The sequence below is a fragment of the Callithrix jacchus genome, chromosome 20 (genome assembly GCF_049354715.1).
Source record: "Callithrix jacchus isolate 240 chromosome 20, calJac240_pri, whole genome shotgun sequence".
In the NCBI taxonomy this organism is placed as follows: domain Eukaryota; kingdom Metazoa; phylum Chordata; class Mammalia; order Primates; family Cebidae; genus Callithrix; species Callithrix jacchus.
Genome location: NC_133521.1, coordinates 41,793,934 through 41,820,825, shown reverse-complemented (window position 1 = coordinate 41,820,825; position 26,892 = coordinate 41,793,934). Strand labels below are relative to the sequence as shown.

At 47.2% G+C, this 26,892-nt stretch overlaps 1 protein-coding gene across 1 annotated transcript in view; it reads right to left on the bottom strand.

The window, feature by feature from the left end:
• Positions 1–26,811, bottom strand: part of DNAAF1 (dynein axonemal assembly factor 1) — a 31,076-nt gene extending 4,265 nt beyond the window's left edge. The window contains exons 1-9 of the mRNA XM_008986300.5: positions 26,552–26,811; positions 22,806–22,941; positions 21,636–21,727; positions 17,107–17,328; positions 16,491–16,657; positions 11,886–12,007; positions 5,165–5,331; positions 2,254–2,754; positions 259–374 (exon numbers count right to left, since the gene is read on the bottom strand). Coding sequence (XP_008984548.4) covers positions 259–374; positions 2,254–2,754; positions 5,165–5,331; positions 11,886–12,007; positions 16,491–16,657; positions 17,107–17,328; positions 21,636–21,727; positions 22,806–22,941; positions 26,552–26,678 — 1,650 coding nt within the window. The 5' untranslated portion in view covers positions 26,679–26,811. The remainder of the gene's footprint in view (positions 1–258; positions 375–2,253; positions 2,755–5,164; positions 5,332–11,885; positions 12,008–16,490; positions 16,658–17,106; positions 17,329–21,635; positions 21,728–22,805; positions 22,942–26,551) is intronic.
• Positions 26,812–26,892: the final 81 nt, after the last annotated feature.

Genomic DNA, 26,892 nt, shown 5'->3' with positions numbered 1-26,892 from the left:
TGGTTCAAGGGCAGCGCTGTGGACCAGGGCTCCCCAGACTTGAGCACCCCGGTGTACAAATACCTGGGGCAAAGGGTTACAGGTGGATTCTGATCAGCAGGCCTAGGGTGGGTAACCAGTGCCCCAGCGATGCCAAGCCTGCCGGCCAAAGGACCACACTTGGGGTATGGAGGGAGGGGCGCCAAGGTTTGCATCTGATTGCCGAATTTACTAACTGTAGAACTGACACTCATCCCCGAGGTTAAATACTTCACTCACGTCAATGCGGAACGTCTCCTTTGTCTCCAGGTTAACGGTGTCTGCACCTTCCGGTCCCGTCCCGTCGAGTTCTGTAAGGAACGCACCCTCAGCGGCCACAGCCTGGTGAGTCAGGTCTAAGGAGCAACAAGAAGTCTTGGAGTTAGTTTAACACACAGTGGGCCAATGGACAAGCCCATGGTGAAGACGGACTCCCAGGCAGACAAAGGACAGAAACCCTCTTCAGGGCCCAAAGGCCAGCCCCCGTGACAGAAGCTGCAGCTCAGGACAGGCTTCTGTCTGCTGGAAAAGAACAGAATGGCTGCCCCTTTCTGTAACCTGGACTCGAGTCCCATGAGATGATGAGCACCGCCCAGGAGTCAAAGCAGCAGCCGCAGGCATCTTGGAAACAGCAGCTGACTGCAGGGTGACAAGCGATGCTAGCATGGGTGACTCGCTTGGAGACAGAGGGTCGGGCTTCACAGCCCACCACCAGCCTGTCCCTCAGCCAAGGCATGTGCCCCTCCTGCTGCGTGAGGTTAGGACGTGTGCAATTTCATAACTGCGAGATCACCTGAGGAATGTGGACTCTCGATGGGCCCCTTCATCGTCCAGACCCCTACTTCTGCTTTTTATGTTTTTTGAGACAGGGTCTCACTCTGTCCCCCAGGCTGGAGTGCCATGGTGTGATCTTGACTCACAACAACCTCAAACTCCCCAGGCCACCCCTCCCACTTCAGCCTCCCAAGTAGCTGGGACTACAAGTGCTCACCACCTAATTTATTGTCACCAGCTAATTTATTATGTTTTTGTAGAGGCTGAGGGGGCGCAGGGAGGGGGGCTTCTCACTGTATTGGCCAGGCTGGTCTCGAACTCGTGGCCTCAAGTGATCTGCCCGCCTCGGCCTCCCACAGTGCTGGGATGACATTCGTGAGTCACTGCGCAGAGCCTGCCCTACTTTTCCCCCGGGGCTGTATCCTTGGGTCCTGTCTGGTCCCTCCATTGCTCTCATGGCTTCATTTATGTCAGAGAGGAATGGCCCACCTTTGGCATCGTTTAAACAGTTACTGTTCAACCATGTCAGATACATACTGGATTTTGATGACTTAAAAAAAATGTAAAATATCTCATTGACAATTTTTATGTTAATTCCATGTTGACAGGATTATATTGTTTATACATTGGGTTACATAAAATATATCATTAATAGTTTTGCTGTTTCTTTTTACTTTTTTTTTTGAGACGGAGTCTCCCTCTGTCACCCAGGCTGGAGTGCGGTGGCACGATCTTGGCTCACTGCAACCTCTGCCTCCCAGGTTCAATTGATTCTCCTGCCTCAGCTTCTGGAATAGCTGGGACTACAGGCATGTGCTACCACATGTGGCTACTTTTTGTATTTTTAGTGGAGATGGGGTTTCACTGTGTTGGCCAGGATAGTCTCCAACTCTTGAACTCATGATCCACCTACCTCGGCCTCCCAAAGTGCTGGGATTACAGGGGTGAGCCACCACACCCGGCCTACTTTTTTTAAATTTTTAAATTTTTTTTTTTTGAGGGAGGGTCTTACTCTGTTACCCAGACTGGAATGCAGTGGTGCAGTCTTGGCTCACTGCAGCCTCAACCTCCTGGGCTCAAGCAATCCTCCTGCCTCAGCCTCCCGAGTAGCGGGGACTACAGTGGCACACCACCATGTCCAGCTAATTTTTGTAGTTTTGGTGGAGACAAGGTCTCACTGTTGTCAAAGCTGGTCTGGAACTCCTGGCCTCAATCCTCCTGCCTTGGCCTCCCAAAGTTCTTCTTACTTTTTTTAATGGAGCTACTAGAGAAGCACTACTCACAGTGGTTCCTGTCCCATGTATGCTGGGCAGCGGTGTTCATTACCTGTGTACGTTACCTTCTAGAAATAGCAACACAGAAGAAGTGAAACTCAGGCCTCAGGTCCCACAGAGGCATGAGTCAAAGGCTGGGGCCTCCTGAGAGGGGTGTGTATCTGTGTGTGTTTCTCTGCTTCATTACCTTCCCTGGCAGCTCCGAGGGGCAGCGGTGGTGGGGCCTCAGCTGGGAGGGTACCCTCTGGCTCTCCATCTCCGTCCTCTCCTGTAGACTCCACAGGTGGCAGGAGTGGCGGGTCCTCAGCTGGGAGGGTCCCCTCTGGCTCTCCATCTCTGTCCTCTCCTTTAGACTCCACAGGTGGCAGGAGTGGCGGGTCCTCAGCTGGGAGGGTCCCCTCTGGCTCTCCATCTCTGCCCTCTCCTTTAGACTCCACAGGTGGCAGGAGTGGTGGGCCCTCAGCTGGGAGGGTCCCCTCTGGCTCTCCATCTCCGTCCTCTCCGTCAGACTCCACAGGTGGCTCCTCTCCTCCACTTGACCTTTCCGGGTAGAGTTTATCCTTGGCCTCAAAGCATTCCTTAACAAACAGCTCCATCTTCTGCCTTGTTTCTGTGTCCCTGGGAGGCTCTTCCTTGCCTTCAGCACTGGTGGGCACGTTCTCACCATCATCTGAAGGCAGCATCTCCCCTAATGCAGGAAGATGCAAAGGTGAGTATAGGAGTCTTCCGGGAGAACATACATGTTCGTGCATACATCAGGGGTTCACAGCAAACTTCTGACACTAGGGAAGGGGTCACAAACAGTTTAAAAAGTGTCCTCGAGGGGACAGGTGCGGTGGCTCATGCCTATAATCCCAGCACTTTGGGAGGCTAAGGTGGGTGGATCACTTGAGGTCAAGAGTTCAAGACCAGACTGGCCAACATGACGAAACCCCATCTCTACTAAAAATACAAAAAATTAGCTGGGTCTGGTAGCATGTGCCTGCCTGTGGTCCCAGCTACTCAGGAGGCTGAGGCAGGAGAATCGCTTAAACCTGGGAGGTGGAGGCTGCAGTGAGCCAAGATCGTGCCACTGCACTCCAGCCTGGGTGACAGAGCAAGACTCTGTGTCCTAAATAAATAAATGAGGAACACAGTTTAAAAAGTGTCCTTGAGGAGCTGGACATGGTAGTTCAGGCTTGTGACCCCAGAACTTTGGGAGGTCGAGATCATTTGACGTCAGGAGTTTAAGACCAGCCTGGTCAACATGGTAAAACCTTGTCTTTCCTAAAAAAAAAAAAAAAAAAAATATATATATATATATATATATACACACACAAAATTAGCTGGGTGAGATGGCACAAGCCTGTAATCCCAGCTAATAGAGAGGCAGAAGAAGCGCTTCAACCTGGAGGCAGAGGTTGCAGAGAGCCACTGCATTCCAGTCTGGGTGACAGAATGAAACTGTCTCAAAAATAAAAAGTGTCCTGGAGGGATGTGCATCATTGTTGTTTATGATGGATAATGGTGGGGGCCAAATGCCCACAGACCGTGCTGCTGAGTACAGCCGGTTAATAGAACAGGATACAGTCACCAGGAAAACAGAATGCAGAAGTTCTTAGAAGAGGCATGCTAGCCCTCGGGGGATTTAAGGACTGCACCCTTTGCTTTTATCTTCAAATGGTTCAGGGGAAAAGCAAAACTCTGTGTGTGTGTGTGTGTGTGTGTGTGTGTGTGGCAAATGTGTAACAAATTATGAAAAACCACAGAATCTGTTCATAAACAAAGATATACAGCTATTCGTTTTACTATTCTCTGAGCTTTTCTGAAAATGTTTAGCATTTCAAAACAAAATGTTGGGAAAAGACAAAATATATGTAGTAAGAAAATGTCTATTGTATGGAAAATAGAGTATGCTAATTCAAAAGAGTAGACAGGAAGCAATATAATTGTGCCATTTTTATATAAAAATATATGTGTGGCTGGGTGCGGTGGCTCAAGCCTGTAATCCCAGCACTTTGGGAGGCTGAGGCGGGTGGATCACGAGGTCAAGAGATTGAGACCATCCTGGTCAACATGGTGAAACCCCGTCTCTACTAAAAATACAAAAATCAGCTGGGCATGGTGGCACGTGCCTGTAATCCTGGCTACTCAGGAGGCGGAGGTTGCGGTGAGCCGAGATCGCGCCATTGCACTCCAGCCTGGGTAACAAGAGTGAAACTCCGTCTCAAAAAAAAAAAAAAAAGAAAAGAAAACCAGCACGTCATTTATTTTGAAAAACTGTGTTTCAATCAGTCAAAGTGGTTTGAAGCAGCTCACCACCATTCGAGGTTCTCACTGGTGCTGGCAGGTGGGTGAGGCCAACTGCAGATGGAGCTTCGGGTTGTGAGTAAATGGTTTTAAAAAAAAAAATCCCTGGCCGGGTGCAGCAGCTCACGCCTGTAATCCCAGCACTGGGAGAGGCTGAGGTGGGTGGAGCACTTGAGCCCAGGAGTTTGAGACCAGCCTGGGCAACATAATGAGACCCCATCTCTACGAAAAAATTTTTTTAATTAGCTGAGCATGGTGGTGCACACTTGTAGTCCTAGCCACTTAGGAAGCTGAGGTGAGAGGATCACTTGAGGTGGAGGTTTCAGTGACCCCAAGATTGTTTGACCACACTCTAGCCTGGGTAACAGAGTGAGATCCTATCCCCACCAAAAAAAAATATATATATATATATATATCCAAGGCCAGGAGCAGTGGCTCACGCCTATAATCCCAGCACCTTCGGAAGCCAAGGCGGACAGACCACTTTGGGAAGCCAGGAGGTCAAGACCAGCCTGGACAACATGGCAAAACCCTGCCTCTACTAAAAATACAATAATTAGCCGAGCATGGTGGCACCTGCCTATAATCCCAGCTCTGGGTGGAGCTGAGGCAGGAGAATCCCTTGAACAAAGGAGATAGAAGTTGCAGTGAGCCGAGATCATGCTGCTGCACTCCAGCCTCGGTGACAGAGCGAGACTCTGTCTACAGAAAAAAAAAAATCCCCAAGATTAAAGACTGAGTTTGACAGCTTGGGCCTGCCTAACCTCACAGGAACTCTGCGGCCGTTGCCTTGGGCCTAGAGGGCCTACCTCTTTCTTGGCTCTCTCTCTGCCTTTTCCTCTCCTCCGCCCGCCGCTTGATCATGGCCAAGGCTTCAATGCTGTCTGTGATCTTCTTCTGCTCCCGGCTCTCCCACTGCTGCCTCTCCTCCTTCTCAGCTGTGTACCCTCCCCTGGCCCAGGCCTCTGCACAAGCTCTGTTGAAAACACCAAAGACACATAAACAGGGGAGGGGAACTCCAAACATATACTCTCCGACCACCTTACTCATTTCCTTCAAAATCAAAGCAAAGTGAGCATCAGACATGTGGCTGCAAGGATGACAGTTACACGTGGACATTTTACTATTTACAGTGGAACGGTCTGCACAGCCTTCCTAGGTATGGCAGCAAAAGCACAAGTGACAAGAGAAAAAAGCGAGAAATCAGACTCCACCCAAATTAAAAACTTTTGTCATGCAAAGGATATCACAAGTAAAGTAGTATAAAAAGACAGCAGGCACCGTGGCTCACGCCTGTAATCCCAGCACTTTGGAAGCCAAAGTGAGAGGCTCACTTGAGTCCAGGAGTTCGATATCAGCCTGGGCAACACAGCAAGACCCTGTCTCTACTGAAAAAAAGTAAAAAGACAAAGAATGTAAGAAGATATTTGCAAATCATATCTTTGAAAGGGTCTTGTATCTGGAAAATATAAATAAGCCTAACAACTCATTAATAAAAAGATGACACAATTTCAAAATGAGCAAAGTTTTATGGGTTTTTTTTGGAGATGGAGTCTTGCTCTCTTGCTCAGGCTGGAGTTCAGTGGTGCAATCTTGGCTCACTGCAACCTCAGCCTCCTGGGTTCAAGCGATTCTCCTACCTCAGCCTCCTGAGTAGCTGGGACTACAGGCACCCGCCACCATGCCCAGCTAATTTCTGTATTTTCAGTAGAGACGGGGTTTCACCAAGTTGGCCAGATGGTCTCAATCTCTTGACCTCATGATCCGCCCACCCTGGCCTCCCAAAGTGCTGGGATTACATGTGTGAGCCACTGTGCCCGGCTCAAAATGAGCAAAGTTTTAAAAATCGAAAAGACCAGCAACAGACTGGGGAGAAAATACTTATAGAAAAAGACAACGGGGAAAGGGCTTGCATCCAAAACATATAAAGAATTTTTTAAATTCAAAGATAAGGAAACAACCCAATAAAAACTGGGCAAAAGATCAGGCTTCCTCACCAAAAAAGATACACAGATGGCAAGTAAGCCTGTGAAGATACGCTCCGCACCCCACGTCCTCAGCGAAATGCGAATGAGGACAAGATAACCTGATATTGCTGTGAGATGGCTAAAGTCCGACACGCTGACAGAGCTGTGCCAACGCGAATGAGGAGTTTGGGAAATCTCACTTGTTCCTGGGGGGAATGCAAAATGGCACAGCCACTTAGGAAGACGGTGTGGCGGAATCGATTCTTACAGGATGAAAATACTCTCAGCATCTGATCTGGCTATTGCTCTCCTAAGTATGTACCCGAATGAGCTGAAGACTTACGTCCACACTCAAATCTGCACATGGATATTTACAGCAGTTTTATCCTATTTGGCAAAAATCAGAAGCGACCAAGAATTCCTTTAATAGGTGTTTGGATAAACAAACTCTGGCACATCCTGACGGTGGAATATCATTCAGCAATGAAAACGAACGAGCTGTCAGGCCACACAGCGTCATGGGAGAAGCCTCACTTCATTGCTACATGAAAGAAGCCTGTCCATAAAGGCTATCTGCTGTATGAGTCCAGCTATATGACTTTCTAGATAAGGCAAAACTATGGAGACAGTAAAAAGATCAGTGACGCCAGGAGTTGGGGCTGAGGTGGAAGGGATGAATAGGCAGAGCACAGAGGGTTTTTAGGGCAGTGAAACTATTCTGTGAGATACTGTGATGGGGGACACATGACATTATACCTTTGTCCAAATCCATACAACGTGCAACACCCAGCGTGAGCCTTAAAGAAACGACAGACTTCAGTCAATAATAAGGTACCAGCATTGGCTGATGACTTGTCACAAATGTACCACACGAGTGTAAGACGTTACAAACAGGAGAAACTGTAAGGGTGGGTGGTATATGGAAATGCTCTCTACTTTCTGCTCAATTTTTCTGTAAATCTAAAACTGCTCTGAAAATAAAGCCTAAGCTAGTCGCAATGGCTCACACCTGTAATCCCAGCAGTTTGGGAAGCCAGGGTGGGCAGACTGCTAGAGCCCAGGACTTCCAGACCAGCCTGGGCAACATGGTGAGACCCCATCTCTACAAAAGGCACGAAAACTTGCCAGGCCTGGTGGTGCACACCTGTAGTCCCAGCTACGCAGCTGGCTGAGAGGTGGAGGATTGTATGAGCTCAGGAGGTCGAGGCTGCAGTGAGTCATGTTTGCACCACTACACTCCAGCCTGGGCGACAGAGCAAGACACTGTCTCAAAAAAAAAAAAAAAAAAAGTCTTAATTTTTTTTAAATCGGCAAAGAAACTGAACAGGCATTTCTCCAAAGACAATGTAAAAACTGCCAGTAAGTACATGAAAGATGCTCAACATTATTATCTGCCAGAAAAAAAGCGGATGGAAACCACAATCGGACACCACTTCATACCATCCAGGAGGACTAGAAATAAAAAGACAAGCAGCCGGAAGTGCTGGCGAGGATATGGGAAAGCTGGAACTTTCCCACACTGCTGATGGGGATGTAAAATGGTACAGCTGCTTCTCCTCAAAACGTAAACATAAAGTCCCTGTATGATCCAGAAATTCCACCGCTAGATATATACCCAGGAGAAGACAACATCTGTCATCACAAAAATTTCATGATTCATAACAGCCAAAAAGTGAAAACAACCCTAATTTCCAAAAATGGATGGACAAATAAAATGGAGTGTATCATAATGCGGTATTCACCTGACAATGAAAGGAGGGAAGCACTGGATGGAACGCGCTGTGGCGCAGATGAGCCTTGACCATACGCTGCTGAGTGAAAGACGTCAGAAACAAAAGGCCACATAGCAGGTGACTCCATTTATGTGAAATGTCCAGAACGGGCGAATCGACAGAGGAGTGGCTGCCAGGGCCCGCGGGGACTGAGAAATGGGGGGCTGGCTGCTAATGGGGATGGTGTTTCCTTTTTAGGGTGATGAGAATGTTCTTCTGTTGTTTTTTTTTTTTCCTAATTGAGATGGAGTTTCGCTCTTGTCGCCTAGGCTGAGGTGCAGTGGTGTGATCTCAGCTCACTGCAACCTCTGCTTCTGGGTTCAAGCGATTCTCCTGCCTCAGCCTCTCAAGTAGTTGCAATTACAGGTGTGCACTACCACACCTGGCTAATTTTGCTATTTTTAGTTAGACCACGCCGGCCAGGCTGGTCTCACACTCCTAACCTTAGGTGATCCACCTGCTTCGGCCTCCCAGAGTGCTGGGATTACAGGCGTGAGCCACCGCGCCCCACCATGAATGTTCTAAAATTGATTGTGGGGATGGTTGCACAACTCTGTGAATATACTAACAGCTATTGCATTGTACAATTTGATTTTTATTTTTATTTTGAGAGGGAGTCTCCTGAACTCAAGTGATCCACCCGCCTCAGACTCCCTAAGTGCTGGGATTACAGGCGTGAGCCACTGCATCCAGCCGCATTGTGCACTTTAAATATGTAAACTGTATGGTATGTGCATCATGCCTCAACAAAGTTGTTATTTGATAAACAAAGTCTGGGACAGCTGTGGTGGCTCACACCTGTAATCCCAGCACTTTCAGAGGCCGAGGGCAGATCACTATGTCAAGGGATCGAGACCATCCTAGCCAACATGGTGAAACCCCATCTCTATTAAAGATACAAAAATTAGCTGGGCATGGTGGTGCGGACCTGTAGTCCCAGCTACTCAAGAGGCTGAGGCAGGAGAATTGCTTGAGCCCAGGAGCTGGAGGCTGCAGTGAGCCGAGAGTGTGCCACTGCACAACAGCCTGGCGAAGAGTGAGACTCCATCTAAAAAAAAAAAAAAAAAAGGAAAACAGAGTCTGGTGGTGTGAAAACAGAAGGCTTACCTTCAGAGAGAAGAAGCAGATCACTGCTACAAAATCAAAGGTACAGGTGTTTTGTTTGGAAATAGTCAGAGAGGGTGTTGCAAAGTATACTAAAGCAGGGAAAGACCACAAGCCACTAAGACGGAGTATGCCAAGGAGGGTAAACCGTGTTCCAGGCCATTTACCACACAGCGAGGAAACCTCAGACCCTTTCATCTCAGGGCAGACAGCCAGCAAAGGCCTATCTGTTGGCTGCTACGTGCCAGGCACCGTTCCAGAGGCTGGGGCTCCATCAGTGAATGGAAGAGCTGATCTCTGTTAGAGGAGCCCTTTTAGTCGGGGAAGGCAGATCGTAAACAAGGAAATGCTTATATGTCAGAGGCTAATACGTCCTAAGAGGAAAATAAATCAGGCCAAACAGACATCAAGTGGAGAAGGTACTATTTAGACAGGACAGCTGTTCATAGAGAGTGCTTTAATCAAATGACAGGTGAGCAGACACCTGCTGCATCACAGACGACAGCAAGTGCCCAAATAATCAGTAAGCGGCTGGATTAAGATTCAGCGCTGGGAGTGTGGTGGCTCACACCTGTGAAGGCTTTGGGAGGCCAAGGCAGGAAGCTCACTTGAGGCCAGAAATTTGAGACTGGCCTGGGCAATGTAGTGAGACCCCTATCTCTACAAAAAAAAAAAAACGTAAAAATTAGCTGGGTTTGGTAGTGTACGCCTGTAATCTCAGTTACTTGGGAGGCTTGTGTGAGCCCAGGAGTTCGAGGCTGCTGTGATCACACCACTGCACTCCTGCCTGTGTGACAGAGTACAACCCTGTCTCTAAAAATAGACTCAAGTGACCAGGTGCGGTGGCTCACGCCTGTAATCCCAGCACTTTGCAAGGCCAAGGCAGGCGGATCACGAGGTCAGGAGTTTGAGACCAGCCTGCCCAATGTGGTGGAACCCCGTCTCTACTAAAAATGCAAAAATTAGCTGGACATGGTGGTATGCACCTGTAATCCCAGCTACTGGGGAGGCTGAAGTAGGATAATTGCTTGAACCTGGGAGGTGGAGGTTGCAGTGAGCCCAGATGAGGCCACTGCACTCAACCCTGAGTGATAGAGTGAGACTCCGTCTCAAAAAAAAATAAAGACTCAAGCCAGGTTAATCTGACTTTACAGCTGCACTGTAAAGGGCAGTGGCTCCTATTGTTCACATGCATGTTACCTTCTTCAGCATGGCTCCCAGGGTGGGGGCAGCATCTTCATGGGCAGCTGCTCCCACCGGTTCGCTCCTAAGAGCCCAGCACCTGCTAGAGGTCCTGCATGTTGCTCACAGGCACTCACAGGGACCCTGGGGCAATAGTATTATCATCCCCACTCTGCAGATCAAGAACATGCACCCAGGGAGGTTAGGGAGCTCCCCTAAGGTTGTAACATAGCCAGTGGCTGCAGAGCTGTCTTGGGAGTCAGGCCCCTGCACACTGGCTGCTCCCCCTGTCCTCACCACCCCGAGAACTGGGGCCCTGGGAGCTGGGTCCATTTCTGTTGAACTTCCCAGGAGCAGGTCTTCTACCTGGCTAAAGTGGAAGCTCTATTTGAAGTATGTGTTAATTTGATTTAAATTTGTGAGTATAAAAACATATTACAAGCTACATTTATTGTAAATGTTGTATAATGCAAAATTCAGATTGTACGTCTCGTCAAGCAGCCTATATGACTGATATTTTATTCTAGTTGGAATGACTAAATTGGTCTAAGTTAAAAAGTGAATTTAAAACACAGATAAAAGCAGTGATGATAAGCATGGCAGTCCAGGGTTCAATGTTCCAGATATTAAAGAAGCTCTTACAAATCGGTAAGAAAAGCACTTCAAAAAGAAACTGGAAAAGTCCCAAATAGAATATTCATAAAGGAGGAAACGTAAGTGTCCAGTAACAATGAAAACAATGCCCGACCCCGTCAATTACCCAAAAATGCGAATTTCAACGCGGTGCTATCTTCACCCATCAACTAACTTGGCAGAGATTTCTTTTCATGGTTATGTTATGTGAGGTTGTAAATTGGTATAAACTCTCTAGAAAACAACTAGAAAATATGTAAAAGAGTTTATACAAAGTCTCAGTCAGGCGCGGTGGCTCAAGCCTGTAATCCCAGCACTTTGGGAGGCCAAGAAGGGCGGATCATGACGTAAAGAGACCAAGACCATCCTGGCCAACATGGTGAAACCCCGTCTCTACTAAAAATACAGAAATTAGCTGGGTGTGGTGGCACGCAGCTGTAGTCCCAGCTACTCAGTAGGCTGAGGCAAGAGAATCACTTGAACCTGGGAGGCGGAGGTTGAAGTGAGCCGAAATGGCACCGCTGCCCTCCAGCCTGGCAACAGAGCGAGACTCTGTCTCAAAAACTAAGAAGAGTTTTTACAAAGTCTCAAACTGCATTCTTCAACACAGTGATGCTACTCCAAAAATTCCATTCCAAGGAGCTCACCAGCAAAGAGGTAAATGACGTATACAAAGATATTTATCAAAAGAATATTTTAAAAATCTATGAATAGGTGCTCGAATTCCCATTATAGGCAATTATGTAGCCATGAAGCCTTTCCCAAAGAACATTTTTGATATGTGAAATTGTTCAAGAATCAGAAATTTTAAAAGTTTAATATTAAGCATGGACAACTATGACATTAAAATGTGATCAGAAGGCTTTTCTTACCTGTCCTTTGGAAAAACTGGTCTATCGTCCAGGTATGTTAAGTGCTTCAGTCGCACAGTGACGGTCCTTCTGTAATTAGCAATGTGCCTGATAACCGGGTTTCCCATCAGATTCAGTACACGCTGCAGGAAGACAAGCAGAACCAAACCCATTAGTAAAAGATGCAACTGAATTACTCCATGTGCAATGTGGACTGAGAATATATAAACAAAATCTATTTTTTGAGCAAAACAGAAGTGCCAATATCATGTCCTGGTGACTCGATCCGAGAAATTGGGGGGTTTCCAGTGCCCTTGTGCGCTCAGAACTGTCTAGATCATTCAGCAGCCCTTTCTTCCACTTGAACTTCAGCTCTCAGATCTCATCGTCCCTCCAGAACAATATTGGAAAACATTTCCTGAGGCTTTTTCTGAGTGCAGTTGATGATATTAGTTTTGCTACCCAACATCTTTTACTGAAATGCATCTCTGTGTAATGGACGGTTTTCGTTTCTTCCCAGCCAGGACCCATTTTAAGAAAACACACCCAAGCCAATAGACAGAGAAGCCGCAGTGACTAAGGGAAAGGATGGGCAGTGCCCGCTTACCTCTGCTGCGTGTCGCAGGATGGAGGGCCCTCTCCCTGGGCTCACCGATCTCTCTGATGTCAGTTAGGACCAGGGAGGAGAGAGGGGTTCAGCAATGCCACCTGCCATCCTCCCCCATCTTTAAATACTGTCACCTCCTCTATTGCCTTAAGAAATTCAAAGAAGTAGAATGCATAGGGGGCTGGCACAGTGGTTCACTCCCATAATCCCAGCACTTTGGGAGGCTGAGGCGGGTGGATCGCTTGAGGACAGGGATTTGAGACCAGCCTGGCCAACCCGGTGAAACCCCATCTCTACTAAAAAGACAAGTATTAGCTGGGCATGGTGGCGTGCACCTGTAAAGCCAGCTACTCAGGAGCCTGAGGCAGGAGAATCACCTGAACCCCGGAGGCGGAGGCTGTAGTGAGCAGAGATCATGCCACTGCACTCCGGCCTGGGTGACAGAGCGAGACTCCAACTCAAAAAAAAAGAAGCTGAATGCTTAAGGCGACATGAGGGTGAACCACTTCAAAATCCGTTTGCCTGAACTGATGGAGGACTTTTCATATGGAAAGTGTTCCTTTATTGGAAAACACATCATAAACGAGTTAGTTTAGCATTTCCCAAACTTCATTCTCATGCCATCTTTCCCATTCTTGCTCTGCCTTCAAGTGACTTACCCTGCACAGGGTGGGGCGGTGGGAGCAATACACCCAGGCAGCAATAAAGCGGTACACGGGGTGGGGAGGATTCAAAAGCAATCATAAAAAAACTATTAATAGAAAGCAACCTGCTTTCGTTCTGGGCGGAACTGTGTCCTAATCAAAATTTCAGATGTTAAAATCAGAATCGGAGGCACCTCAGAATGTAATTGTATTTGGAGATGAGACTTTTAAAGCGATGATTAAGTTGAAATGAGCTCATTAGGGTGGGCCCTGATCCAGTCTGACGGGTATCCTTAGAAGAAGAGTGGGACACAGGGAGCGCACAGCACAGAGGGAGGGACCCTGTGAGGACCCGGGGAGAAGACGGCCACCTACCAGCCAAGGAGCGGCCTCAGGAGAATCCAACCCTGCCCGCACCTTGCTCTTGACTTCCAGTTTCCAGAATTATGAGAAAACAAATTTCTATTAGTTAAGCCACCCGGTACTTACGGCAACCAAACCAAAACCGAAACCAAAGCAAAGCAAAGCAGCGGGGGGCTGTAATCTAATAGAGCTTTCTGCTCTCACCATGTGCTGCCATTCTAAATGGGACTCTCCTAGTACACACTACAGATCGCTCCTCAACTATGGCTTGCTTTCAGCTGACTCACTTTTTTCCTCGCTTATCAGTGCCCTAAGCAGTACACAATAAACTCGAGGGTTTTGTGCGCTAGTTTTGATATTTCTGTCCTAGTACACATGACAACACGGACACTAAGAAGCAAAGGCTACTAGACTATGCTCAAAAGGACACGGGAGCAACCTGTAGGCTTCTCAAGCCCAAAGGATGGAATTTTTTTTTTTTTTTTTTTTGAGACAGGGTCTCATTTCGTTTGGAGGGCAGTGGTGAAATCTGGGCTCACTGCAACACCTCCCGGGTTCAAGCAATTCTCCTGCCTCAGCCTCCCAAGTAGCTGAGATCACAGGCATGCACCACCACGCCCAGCTAATTTTTGTATTGTTAGTAGAGACGGGATTGGTCTCAAACTCCTGGCCTCCAGTGATCTGCCCACCTCGGCTTCTCAAAGTGCTGGGATTACAGGCGTGAGCCACCGTACCCTGCCCAGATGGGAAAATTTGAACATGAAAAATTAAAGTGGCGGCAAGAGTTAAATCATGTCAATATTGTATATATGAATGTATGCATTCATAATGATACTGAAAAAGAGAAAGGCTTCGTTGTCACCATGAGAGGCTGCTAGGGTCTTACTTAATTCATTTCACTGAAAATTGATAAATAGCCAGCCTGAGCAACATGGCAAAACCCAGCCTCTACAAAAAATACAAAATTAGCTGGATGTGGTGGTGCACACCTATGGTCCCAGCTACTTGGGAGGCTAAGGTGGGAGGAGCATGTAAGCCTGGGAGGTCGAGGCTGCAGGGAACCATGATTACACCACTACAGTCCACCCTGCGTGACAGAGCAAGACCCTGTCTCAAAAAAAAAAAAAAAAAAAAGGCCGGCCACAGTGGCTCACGGCTTTAATCCAGCACTTTGGGAAGCCAAGGTGGGTGGATCACAAGGTCAGAAGATGGAGACCATCCTGGCTAACAGGGTGAAACCCCATCTCTATAAAAAATACAAAAAAAAAAAAAAAAAATAGCCACGTGTGGTAGCACATGCCTGTAGTCCCAGCTATTTGGGAAGCTGAGGCAAGGGAATCTCTTGAACCCAGGAGGCGGAGGTTGTAGTGAGCTGAGATTGCACCACTGCACTCCTGCCTGGGCGACAGAGCAAGACACCCTCAAAAATTAAAAAAGGAAAAGAAAAATAAAATCGATAAATAAAAGGGCTGCACATCGATCCTGGCCTTTTCTGCATGAACCGGATGAACCACTAGCTGGCGAGTGGAAGCTCGTTGTAGAAGTATCCTAGCTAAATCAATGCTGAGAGAGTGAGATAACTGGAAAATGGTCATTGTGTGGCTCCTAATGAAATAATTCATCTGGGAAACGTTCATCAAGGACTGCTAAAATAACTGGGAGGAGGAGTGATGGGGAACTTCAGAATGGCTGGAGCAGCCTGACAATATCTGAACCTACTAGTGAATCTTCAAATGAAAGGGAGAAGCAAGCAGGCCTCATGCGCCCCCGATGTGAGGACCTGGCAGTGGAAGGCCCTGGCACACCACAAGGGGAGATACTCAGCCTAGATACCATCCCGCCTCTGGTTCCAACATCATTTTACAGGAAATACCAGAGCCATCAGAACATGTTAAGTGGCACCAAAAGAATGCAATCAGCTACATGCAGAATGTGGGTAACACCAGACAGAGACCTGGTTTCCTTGAAAAATTAACTGAGTGGTGGCTGGGCATGGTGGCTCATGCCTATAATCCCAGCAGTTTGGGAGGTTGAGGTGGATAGGTCACTTAAGGTCAGGAGTTCAAGACCAGCCTGGCCAACATGATGAAATCCCAAATCTACTACAAATACAAAAATTAACTGGGCGTGGTGGCAGGTGCCTGTAATCCCAGCTACTTCGGAGGCTAAGGCAGGAGAATCACTTGAACCCAGGAGGCAGAGGTTGCAGTGAGGCAAGATTGTGCCACTGCACTCCAGCCTGGGTGACAGATCGAGACACTATCTCAAAAAAAAAAAAAAAAAATTGGGTGGGAGGAAATCAGGGAAGAGAAACTTATAGATCAAAAGAGAATGACAAGACAAATAATCCAAATGGAATGTCTGAATCTGGTTTGAACTGGAACAACACAATTGTCAAAACATATTTTTGAGACAAATGGAAAACAAATGTGGACTGGGCATTCAGCGTAGTGATTATAATATTCTAGATACAACAGGATTGTGATTATCCTTTAAAAAGTCCCTATCTGAGCCGGGTGCAGTGGCTCATGCCTGTAATCCCAGCACTTTGGAAAGCTGAGGTGGGCGGATCACCTGAGGTCAGGAGTTCGAGACCAGCCTGGCCAGTATGGCAAAAACCAGTCTCTACTAAAAATACAAAAGTTAGCCAGGCATGGCTAGTAATCCCAGCTATTCAAGAGGATGAGGCAGGAGAATTGCTTGAACCTGGGAGGCAGAGGTTGCAGTGAGCTGAGACTGCGCCAGAGCACTCCAGCCTGGACGACAAAAGCGAGACTCTATCTCAAGAAAAAAAAAAAAAGTCCTTATCTGTAGAGGTACACACTGAACTATCTGTGGGGAAAATAATATGACATCTGGCATTTCAAATACTCCAGCTAAAAACACAAAGAGGAAAAAAGTGTGAAAAAGGAAAGGAAGGGAAGCAGGAAGGAGAAAAAAGACAAAAAAGGACTTGATACTTAATGAACATAATGGAAACGGTTTTCTGTGGCGCTTTCTCGTTTCTTTTACCAAATCGGGCATGCATTCCAGAACGTTCAGGATCTCCGGGTCGCTCAGCTTGTTGTGCGAAAGGTCAAGGACACAAAGCCTCAAACACTCTCGTAGATGCTGAATGTCCTCCACAGTCTCCAGGTGATTGTGGGCCATCTGCAGTGTATTCAGGGCCGGGAGGCAGGCTGGAAGGTAAGGTCAGCAGAAGTCAAAAACAAAGGCATAAAAATCCTTGGGCCGGGCGCAGCGGTGCATACCTGGAATCCCAGCGCTTTGGGAGACTAAGGTGGGAGAATCTTTTGAGCCCAGGAGTTTGAGACCAGCCTGGGCAACACAGCGAGACCCCAAATCTACAAAAAGTAGAAAAACTTGCCGGGTCTGGTGGCAAGTGCCTGTGGTCTCAGCTACCTGGGAGGCTGAGGTGGGAGGATGGCTTGAGGCCAGGAGGTTGAGGCTGCAGTGAGCTGTAATGGCACTGCTGGGCTTCAGCCGGTGTGACAGAGCAAGACCCTGTCTCAAAAAGAAGCAAAGCAAAGTAAAACCAAAAGCACTTTTTGCCCATAATATAAAATCTCAGAGCCTCCCTCAGGGGAAAGTGATGGGCATATGACAGAAACACTGCTGTTACTCTTACAGAGGTGTTCAATGGTCTTGATGTAATTGTTGCTGAGGTTGAGAGCGTCCAGTTTCTGCAGAGGCTCCAGGTTCTCGATTTTATGGAGCAAGTTCACTTGCAAGAAGAGGCAACGCAGCTCAGTTTGGGCCTCCAGGTTTTCAATTCTCCGTATTCCATTACACTGCAGCCAGAGACAGCGCAGCCCTGTGTATTCTTCCAGGTTCTCAATGCGGTCGAAACCTGACAAGGAGGAAGCACGAGGGAATTAGGCTCCTACTCACAGGGCAGAGGGGTCACAGCCACCCTTGCTTTTGCCTACTATTGGGGACTGAATGTCTGTGTCCCTACAAAATTCATACATTGAAATCCTGACCCCTAATGCGATGGCATTAGGAGGTGGGAGTTTTGGGAGGGAATAAGATCATGAGAGAAGAACCCTCATGAATGAATGGGATTACTGGCCTCATAAAGGAGGCAGCTCCTTTGCCATCTTCACCATATGAGGATACAGCAAGAAAGTGCCATCTGAGGCCAAGCGTGGTGGCTCATGCTTGTAATCCCAGCACTTTGGGAAGCCAAGGCGGGAGGATCACGACGAGGTCAAGAGATCGAGGCCATCTGGCCAACATGGTGAAACCCCGCCTCTGGGAAAAAAAAAAGTGCCATCTGAGAATAAAAAAGCAGGCTCTCACCAGCCACCCAATCTGCCAGTACCTTGACCTTGGACTTCCCAGCCTCCAGAACTGTGAGAAATAAATTTCTGTTGTTTATCAGCCACCCAGGCTATCGTATCTTGTTACAGCTGCTCAGAACGGGAGCAGACACCTACCTACCTGGCATCCACACCTCTTTCCTCCAGTATCAACTTTCCCTGGAGGGACCATCCTGCTCCTAATATCACCCGATGGCTCTCTGGACAGCCTCTCAGAGCCACCTCACTCATTTGGGGATGGCCACACTTAGCCAAGCAAGACCAACTTTGATGAATCCTTGGGGGTTCTTGCTGAAACGACTGGTAGTCTTCCTGCTGGGATCACCCACCTGGGAGGGTGGAGCCTACTGCTACCTTCGTGGAGGCAGGTGAGTGGGGGTGAGGGTGGGGTGGGGGTAAACCTACCCTGAAAATGTCCCCACCAGGACTAACTCTAGTGCAAACTGTGGGCCTTGTTTTGTTCTCTTTTCAGTTTTATGAGCCAAATTTAGGGTTAAGACAAATATTTTCGTTTCCTTTAGTTACTCACCATCAGTGTGGAATTCATGCTTCATCTACTGTCACCAACACTTTTTAAAGTTATTTATTTTGTTGCCTGAAAAGGTTTTTATTAACAATTTTTAATATCTGTGGTGAGCAAAATAAAAACAAGTGCACTCCCCATCCTGCCAGGAGACTATCTGTTTTCGTTTTTCTCTTGCCCATTCCAAGCTTGCTATCAGCATCCGGAATATTTAAAATAGTTACAGCATACATTTAAACTTAGGTATTGTAATAGATAGATTGTTTTTAATTCTCTCTTTTTTTCCACAAGAATGTTTATTATTTTATTTCTTCAAGTTTTATTTTAAGTGCGTGGGTTCACATGCCGGGTGTGCAGGTGTGTTACGAAGGTCAACGTGTGCCATCGGGGTTCGCTGCACAGATCATCTCATCACCTAGGTGCCAAGCCTGGTGTCCATTAGCATCTTCCTGATGCTCTCCCTCCCCGCAATCCCTCTCCACAAAAAGTTTTATATCGGAAGTATCTGTCATGTTGCTCCAAGGTCTTCATGCTGAAGCCAGCATCTCTAAAAGATAGGAACTTTTGTCTTTAAGATAACTGCAACGCCACTGTGACGGCGAAAGAGAAGGTCCTCAATGTCCTCAAATAGCCTTTGTTGTCTTTTTTTCCAAACTGTTTACTGTCTGAATCAACAGAAAAATAAGGTCCAAACCTTGTAACTAGTGGATGTCTCTTAAATCACTTTTTTTTTTTTAGATAGAGTCTTACTCTGTCGCCCAGGCTGAAGTGCAGTGGCATGATTTCGGCTCACTGCAACCTCCACTTCTTGAGTTTAAGTGAATCTCCTGCCTCAGCCTCTTGATTAGCTGGGATTACAAGCACCTGTTATCATGCCCAGCTAATTTTCGTATTTTTAGTAGAGACGGGGTTTTACCATGTTGTCCAGGTTGGTCTTGAACTCCTGACCTCAGGTGATCTGCCTACCTTGGCTTCCTAAAGTGCTGGGATTATAGGCACGAGCCACTGTGCCCAATCAACTTTCTTTTTTTGAAACAGAGTCTTGCTCTGTCACCTAGAATGGAATGCAGTGGTGCAGTCTGAGCTCACTGCAATCTCCGCCTCTTGGGTTCAAGCAACTCTCCTGCCTCAGCCTCCCAAGTAACTAGTATTGCAAGCATGCATCGCTGAGCCTGGCTAACGTTTTTTGTATTTTAGTAGAGATGAGGTTTCACTATGTTGGCCAGAGTGGTCTCAAGCTCCTGATCCACCCACCTCGACCTCCGACAGTGCTGGGATTACAGGCGTGAGCCACCACACCTGGCCTTAAGTCACTTTTTAACCTAGAGTGTCTGTGTGGGTGTCTCTTTCTCTCTCTCTCTTTCTTCCATTGCAGTATTTTGATGAAAAACTGGATTATTTGTCTCTTTGGGTTTTTGACATTCTGGTTTTTCTCCGTGGTCTTCGCTCCAGCTCTTGCCCATCTCCTTCCGCTTTGCTGGGAAAGACCTCAATTTGCCTGTTTAAGCCATCTCCAATCGGCTGCTGCCCCCTGGCTCCCACCATCACTACAACCACCTGGCTAAAGTCTCCCGTGAGATCCCAGTTGCTACATGCTATTGTCAGTCCTCTTAGCCCTTGACCATTCCAAGGTATCTGGCCCAATGGGCCCTGTGCCCCCTTTCCCAGCTTCCTCCTCGGGCTCTCTGGATAACTCTCTTGGTACCGATACCCTCCTGTTAGCGCTGCAGTGAGACAGGAGTGACCCTGATACAATGGAGTGATACAGTGTCACCTCCACTTTCATCTTGGCCTTGCTTCCCTTCTTGGGAAGTTGCTGCGGAGGAAGCCAGGTGCCAGGGAGAGGCTCACGTGGTGAGAAATTGGGGCCTCTGCCTGACAGCTGTGAGGTCTAGAGCCTAGAAGTGGATTCTCCAGCCCAGTCAAGCCATCATATGAGTGAGGCCATGCTGACAGTCTGATGAGAGCCTCATGAGAGACCCTGAGCCTGAGCCGCCCAGCTAATCACTCCCTAGTTCCTGGCACTCAGAAACTTGGTGAGACAATGAGTTTCAGTTGCTAAGTTTCGGAGTAGTTAATTATGTAGCAATCGATAACTAATATGGGCACCTCTCTCTCCTATGTCTTCTACCTCTCTGACTGCCTCTACTTAGTCAAACTTACTGGTTCCATTTTTCTTCCCGCCGCTTAAGTATCCATTCCCCCAGGGTCTGTCTGCTACACTTGGATGCTGGGTGGGGAATTCGGAGGGGGCAAAAGTGGAGATGAGGAGACCGTTAAATGTTGTTCACACCCATGAAGACATTTGTGCTGCTGGAGCCCTTTGGGCATCTCCCTGGCGTAGCACCGTCCTCACAGCAGCTGCCCCGTCCCCCAGGACACCGAAGGCACCTTTGCCGGTTCCCTCTCTGCATTTTCAGCACTCAGCAGGGCTGAGCACACAGAAGGCTCTCGGCAAGCATCTACCCAAGAAACACATGAACCATCAGAGGACTGCTGAGCAAGTCGATCACCCCATCAGCACAGACTGGGAGCTCTCAGGCTGGAAAAAGCTGCCTGCGAACCTGAGCTTCCATTTATATGTGATGTTGGACTCCAGCCCTGGGTCCTGTTCATGCTTCCCCATCGTAAGAGGCACCCGAAGATCCTCATCATTTGTTTCCAACATCAAGCTGCAATCCTTCCCAACGTAGCCCTTCCAAGCCCAAAGTACCTACAAACTAGCTTTCTTGTAGGACAAATTAAAGTCCTGGCTGGGCATGGTGGCTCACACTTGTAATCCTAGCACTTTGGGAGGCTGAGGCAGTCAGATTGCCTGAGCTCAGGAGTTTGAGATCAGAATGGGAAACATGTAGAAACCTTGCCTCTACTGAAAAATACAAAAATTATCCAGGCATGGTGGCAGGCACCTGTAATCCCAGCTACTTGGGAGGCTGAGGCAGGAGAGGTGCTTGAACCTGGAAGCAGAGGTTGCAGTGACCAGAGACTGTACTCTGCACTTCAGCCTGGGCAACAAAGCAAGACACTATCTCAAATAAATAAGGAAAAAGGTTCCTCGGTAAACGATAATGAAAGATACCGGTGTGTTTCCTTGGTGTTCATACAGCCAATGTCTCCTTTGTGAACTCGGGTCAGGTAAGACTTTTTCTTGAAGGAAATATTATTCCTTTTCCATAAATCTCCACTAAACTTTGAAATTTCCTGCTTAGATACATTCTGAGAACTAAAGATGATCCCCAAAAGTAATTTCTTTATATGACTAGGCAGAATCTTTCCACCTGACATGAAGCACTTCCTCTCTTAGGTCCTTACCTTTAAAGTGTAAATAAAGTGTATCATTCAATGCTGGGGTCATATAAAGCTTGTGCTGCTTGCAGAGTTTTTGCAGGGAACTTTTAGTCATTCTGTGAAAATGGAAAACATGAATAAGCTTATTGCAAATCGTCAGCTGTGAAATATATTCTCAAAGTTCTTTACCACATCCTTGCCTGCCTGAAATTCTGTAACACCCTATATGCCTGATACCTATTTTAAGTTCTTTTTCTCTTTCTTCTTTTTCTTCTTCTTTTTGTAAAACAAGCCAAATTGTTTTCAGCATTTTTTTTTTTTTTGAGGTGGAGTCTCACTTTATTGCCTATTCAATGGCGCGATCTCAGCTCACTGCAACCTCCGCCTACCAGGCTCAAGCGATTCTCCTGCCTCATCCTCCCAAGTAGCTGGGATTACAGGCATGCACCACCACACCCAGCTAATTTTTATGTTTTTCGTAGAGATGGGGTTTTACCATGTTGGCCAAGCTGGTCTCAATCTCCTGACCTCAGGTGATCTGCTCACCTCGGCCTCTCAAAGTGCCGGGATTACAGGTGTGAGCCACTGCACCCAGCCTATTTTCAGCATTCTTAAAAATTGCAATCTATGTTCTTTTTTTTTCTTTTGAGACAGAGTTTCACTCTGTCACCTGGGCTGGAGTGCAGTGATGCGATCTTGACTCACTGCAACCTCCGCCTCCTGGGTTCAAGCAATTATCTTGCCTTAGCCTCCCAAGTAGCTGGTGTTACAGGCGCCCACCACTACATCCAGCTAACTGTTGTATTTTCAGTAGAGATGGGGTTTTACCATGTTGGCCAGACTGGTCTCAAACTCCTGACCTTGTGATTTGCCCACCTCAGCCTCCCAAAGTGCTGAGACTACAGGCATGAACCACTGCACCTGGACTAAAAATTGCAATGTATAATCTAATAAAACTACTTTAAATGGTGTTATCAGGAACTACTGCTGCTCCTATTGCAGGTCTGGCTTTAAAGCTGAATAGAATGTGCGCTCAGCTGTGCAGCAGAGGCAGGGCCATCATCACTCCACTCTCAGACCCGGGGCAGGCAACTCAATCTCTATCAGCCTCTATTTTCTTATCAGTAGAAGGTGATGATTATGCCATTTGCCTTATTTCGTAAAGGCACACTGATTGGCTGCATGCCCACATACCTGGGGCCCCGATCTTCCCTGTCTTCTCTTGGGTGCGGGAAGTGACCATCTGACCCGTTATCACCACTCTGTTTCTGCTGGCTTTGGGAGGATGTGTCAGAAGAACACACACATGTTTCCTTAGGTTCATTAATTTCTGTAAAATAAAAGATATCAAGTCTGTAGAGATCAAGATATCTATCAAAAAATGTCCCCCAGCTTCAGCTTGGTTAAGGACCAAGCACTTTTAGTATAGAATACCAGTATTCTTTAGTGGCTGGGCATGGCAGCTCAGTCCTGTAATCCCAGCTCTTTAGGAGGCTGAGGCAGGTGGATTGCTTCAGCCCAGGTGTTTGACACCAGCCTGAGCAACATGGCAAAACCCCATGTCTACAAAAAATACAAAAATTAGCCAGATGTAATGGTGCATGCCTGTAGTCCCAGATACTCGTGGGGCTGAGGCAGGTGGATCACTTGAGCTTGGGAAGTTGAAGCTGCAGTGATCCATGTTCACACCATTGCACACCAGCCTGGGCAACAAAGTGATAGCCTGTTTCACAAAAAAAAGGAAAAGAAAAATAAAAACACCAGTAATCTTTAAATGTATAACAATTTTTTAAAGTACTGTCAAAGATTGTGTAAATTTCACTACTAGGTACATCTTCTATAAAAACGCTTGTAACAGGTGCACAAGGAAACATGGACAAAGATATTTGTTTCTGCCTTTTTTATAAAAGCCAAAAACTATTAATGATGTAAATGTCCATCCATAGGGACTGTTTACATGAAACAATGACTTGCTCTTCTGCCTTTGAGAAGATTGCACTTGAACTACATTCATCCATCCAGATAAATCTTAGAAACGTATATGGAGTGAAAGAAAGCAAGTTTCACAATAAGCACTGGATAACATTTATATAAATTAAAAATATGCAAACCTGGCTGGGTGTGGTGGCTCACACCTGCAATCCCAGCACTTTGGGGGGCCAAACTGGCTGAATCATGAGGTCAGGAAATCGAGATCATCCTGCTAACATGATCACCCCGTCTCTACTAAAAATACAACAAAATTAGCCAGGCATGATGGCACACACCTGTAGTCCCAGCTATTCAGGAGGCTGAGGCAGAAGAATCACTTGAACCCAGGAGGCAGAGGTTGGAGTGAGCTGAGATCGCACCACTGCATTCCAGCCTGGGTGACAGAGTAAGACTCCATCTCAATATATATATATAGAAACCAATGCTATGCATTGTTTTGGGGCACATAGGTATAGAGAAGTGCTGGAAAGAATCCATATAAAATTCTGGACAAGGCAAGAAAGGAATGGGATTAGAAATGGGGTGGGGGACAGAGAACAAAAGGAACACAAACGTTATGTGAAATTTATTTATTTATTTATTTTGGAGACAGTCTCGCTCTATCCCCCAGGTTGGAGTGCAGTGGCAGGATCTTGGCTCACTGCAACTTCCGCTTGCTAGGTACAAGTGATTCTCATGCTTAGCTTCCCAAGTAGCTGGGATTACAGGTGCCTGCTATCATGCCCAGTTAATTTTTTTGTTTGTTTTTTCAGTAGAGATGAGGTTTTGCCATGTTGGCCAGGGTGGTCTCAAACTCCTGACCTCAGGTGACCTGCTCTCCTCAGCCTTTCAAAGTGCTGGGATTACAGGTGTGAACTATTGCATCCAGCTTTATTCATTTTTATTTTTATTTATCTTGCAGAGGGGCTTATTTCTTTCATCAAAAAAGACTTCAAGTAAATATGATAAAATGTTAATCATTTGCAGTTCTTGGGGGACAAAACATGGGCATTCGTTTTAATGTTCTTTGTTCTTTTGCCTTTTAAAAAATTTCTCAAGCAAAGTGTGGTGCAGCATGCCTGTAATCCCAGCTACTCAGGAGGCTGAGGCAGGAAGATTCCATCTTTTTAAAAAAAAAATCTGGTCGGCCACGGTGGCTCCCATGTGTAATCCCAGCACTTTGAGAGGCTGAGGTGTGAGGATCATGAGGTCCGGAGATCGAGACCATCCTGGCCAACATGTAAAACCCCGTCTCTACTAAAATACAAAAAATTAGCTGAGCATGGTGGCACGTGCCTGTAATCCCAGCTATTCTGGAGGCTAAGGCAGGAGGATTGTTGGAACCAGGGAGGGGGAGGTTGCAGTGAGCTGAGGTCATACCACTGCACTCCAGCCTGGCAACAGACCTAGAGTCTGTCTCAAGTTAAAAAAAAAAAAAAAATCCTCAAAAGGAAAATCACATGAAAAGAGACAAAAATTGTGAGAATATCTTTGATAAAAAGAAAATGAGCACATTGAAATGAATAATTTTTTTCAAAGGTCATTCCAAATTGGCCAATTCAACTGCACTTAACATTAAGAGCTCTGGTCTGCTGCTTTCTGTGTGTTTGTGTGATCTATTGAACAAGACTAAACGCTCTGTGTGTGGGGAGTGTGTGTTCAACTCATCAATTTTGCATATAATGCCCAGCCACAGGAAGCTGCAGATAAACATTTGTGGAAAAAGTAAAGAATAGGTGCTCAACATATTAATATTAATATGCAATCGATTAATAGCAAGAGCTAGTATTTAATAATGGCCCACTATATGCTGGAACATTTAGTTATAATTATCCCAGTTTACAGATGAGGAGACTAAGGCTCAGAGAGGTTAAGCTCTGGGACAACAGCCATAAAGCTGGCTAGCTGCTGAGCCTCCACCTGAACCCAGTATCAGTGGCTCCAAAGCTGGTGTCTTCCCACTGAGCCATGCCAGTTCCCTACGGCTCTTCACACAAGGTTTGTCTGGACAGATGATGCTTAAGATATATTTGTTGCCTGGAACACAAATCAGCTTGTTGCCTCGGTTCAGAAGCTGGAACACAAATCAATTATTTTTTAATCTAATCACTAAAAGGTTTCCCTTCGGGCACCTAGTCTAGTAGGGTGCAGAAGCTGAAGTCTGTCTTTTTTTTTTTTTTTTTTTTTTTTTTTTAATATTTACTGATTTATTTAGAGACAGAGTCTTGCTCTATCACCCAGGCTGGAGTGCAGTGGTATGATCTTGGCTCACTGCAACCTCCGCCTCCCTTCAGCCTCTGCCTTCCAGGTTCAAGTGATTCTCCTGCCTTAGCCTCCCAAGCAGCTGGGATTACAAGCGCACTTCACCACGCCTTGCTAATTTTTGTATTTTCAGTAAAGACAGGGTTTTGTTATATTGACCAGGCTGGTCTCAAACTCCTGACCTCAGGTGATCTGCCTGCTTCAGCCTCCCAAAGTGCTGGGACTACAGGCGTGAGCAACCACGCCTGGCCATGAAGCTAGTCTTTCAAGTCCATTCTGTGAAACTATGGTGAGGGGGTCACATAGTGACCCCAGAACCACAAAATCTTCATTCAGACTCTCTACCCTAGGTCAGGCACTGGACTGGACTCCAAATTCAATCAGGATGTGTTGCGCTGACACAACATGCAGTCTGGAGGGGGAGAAAGCCTTTGATCTTACGTGGTGACAGACTTGCGCCCAGCCGAGTCTGTTCTGTCACTGACTAGCCGAGGATTATCTCTTTGGAGCAAGTTTTATAACCTCTGAAGTATCTGTTTCCTTCTCTGTACCAACTGGGGAGAGAAGCCCCTACTGCAGAGCGTTGTTTGGTACCTTTATTACTATTATTTGGCTGTGAAGATCGGGTATGGGGTGTGGGAAGGAGGCTGGAGCGCCCAGCCGGGTTGGCCCCTTTCCCCCCGCCCTCCCTGGGGGGCGGTCGGCACCTTCCTTGCAGCAGCCCCCTAGGCCTGCGCTCGCATGGTCACCCGCAGACTCCTCCACGCCGGGCTCCTGCGTGCAGTCCAGCTTTGCTGCCCCATCCGCCTCAGGCTCCGAGGGCTCAGGGTGCATGTTCACTTCTGCGCCACCGAACGCCCCGCAGCTGTGGGGAGCCCAGTTGCGCGGCGGACGTTGCTGCCGTCCCCAGTCCAGCCGGAGACTCCCCGCTTTCCTTTCTCGCCAGGCGCTCCAGTTATTGCAGCTCAACGCTTTCCCGGTCGCCAAGGCAACCCCTGCGCACGCGCACTCGGGACGGGACTGCGCGCTGGGGACGCCGGGGACGGGC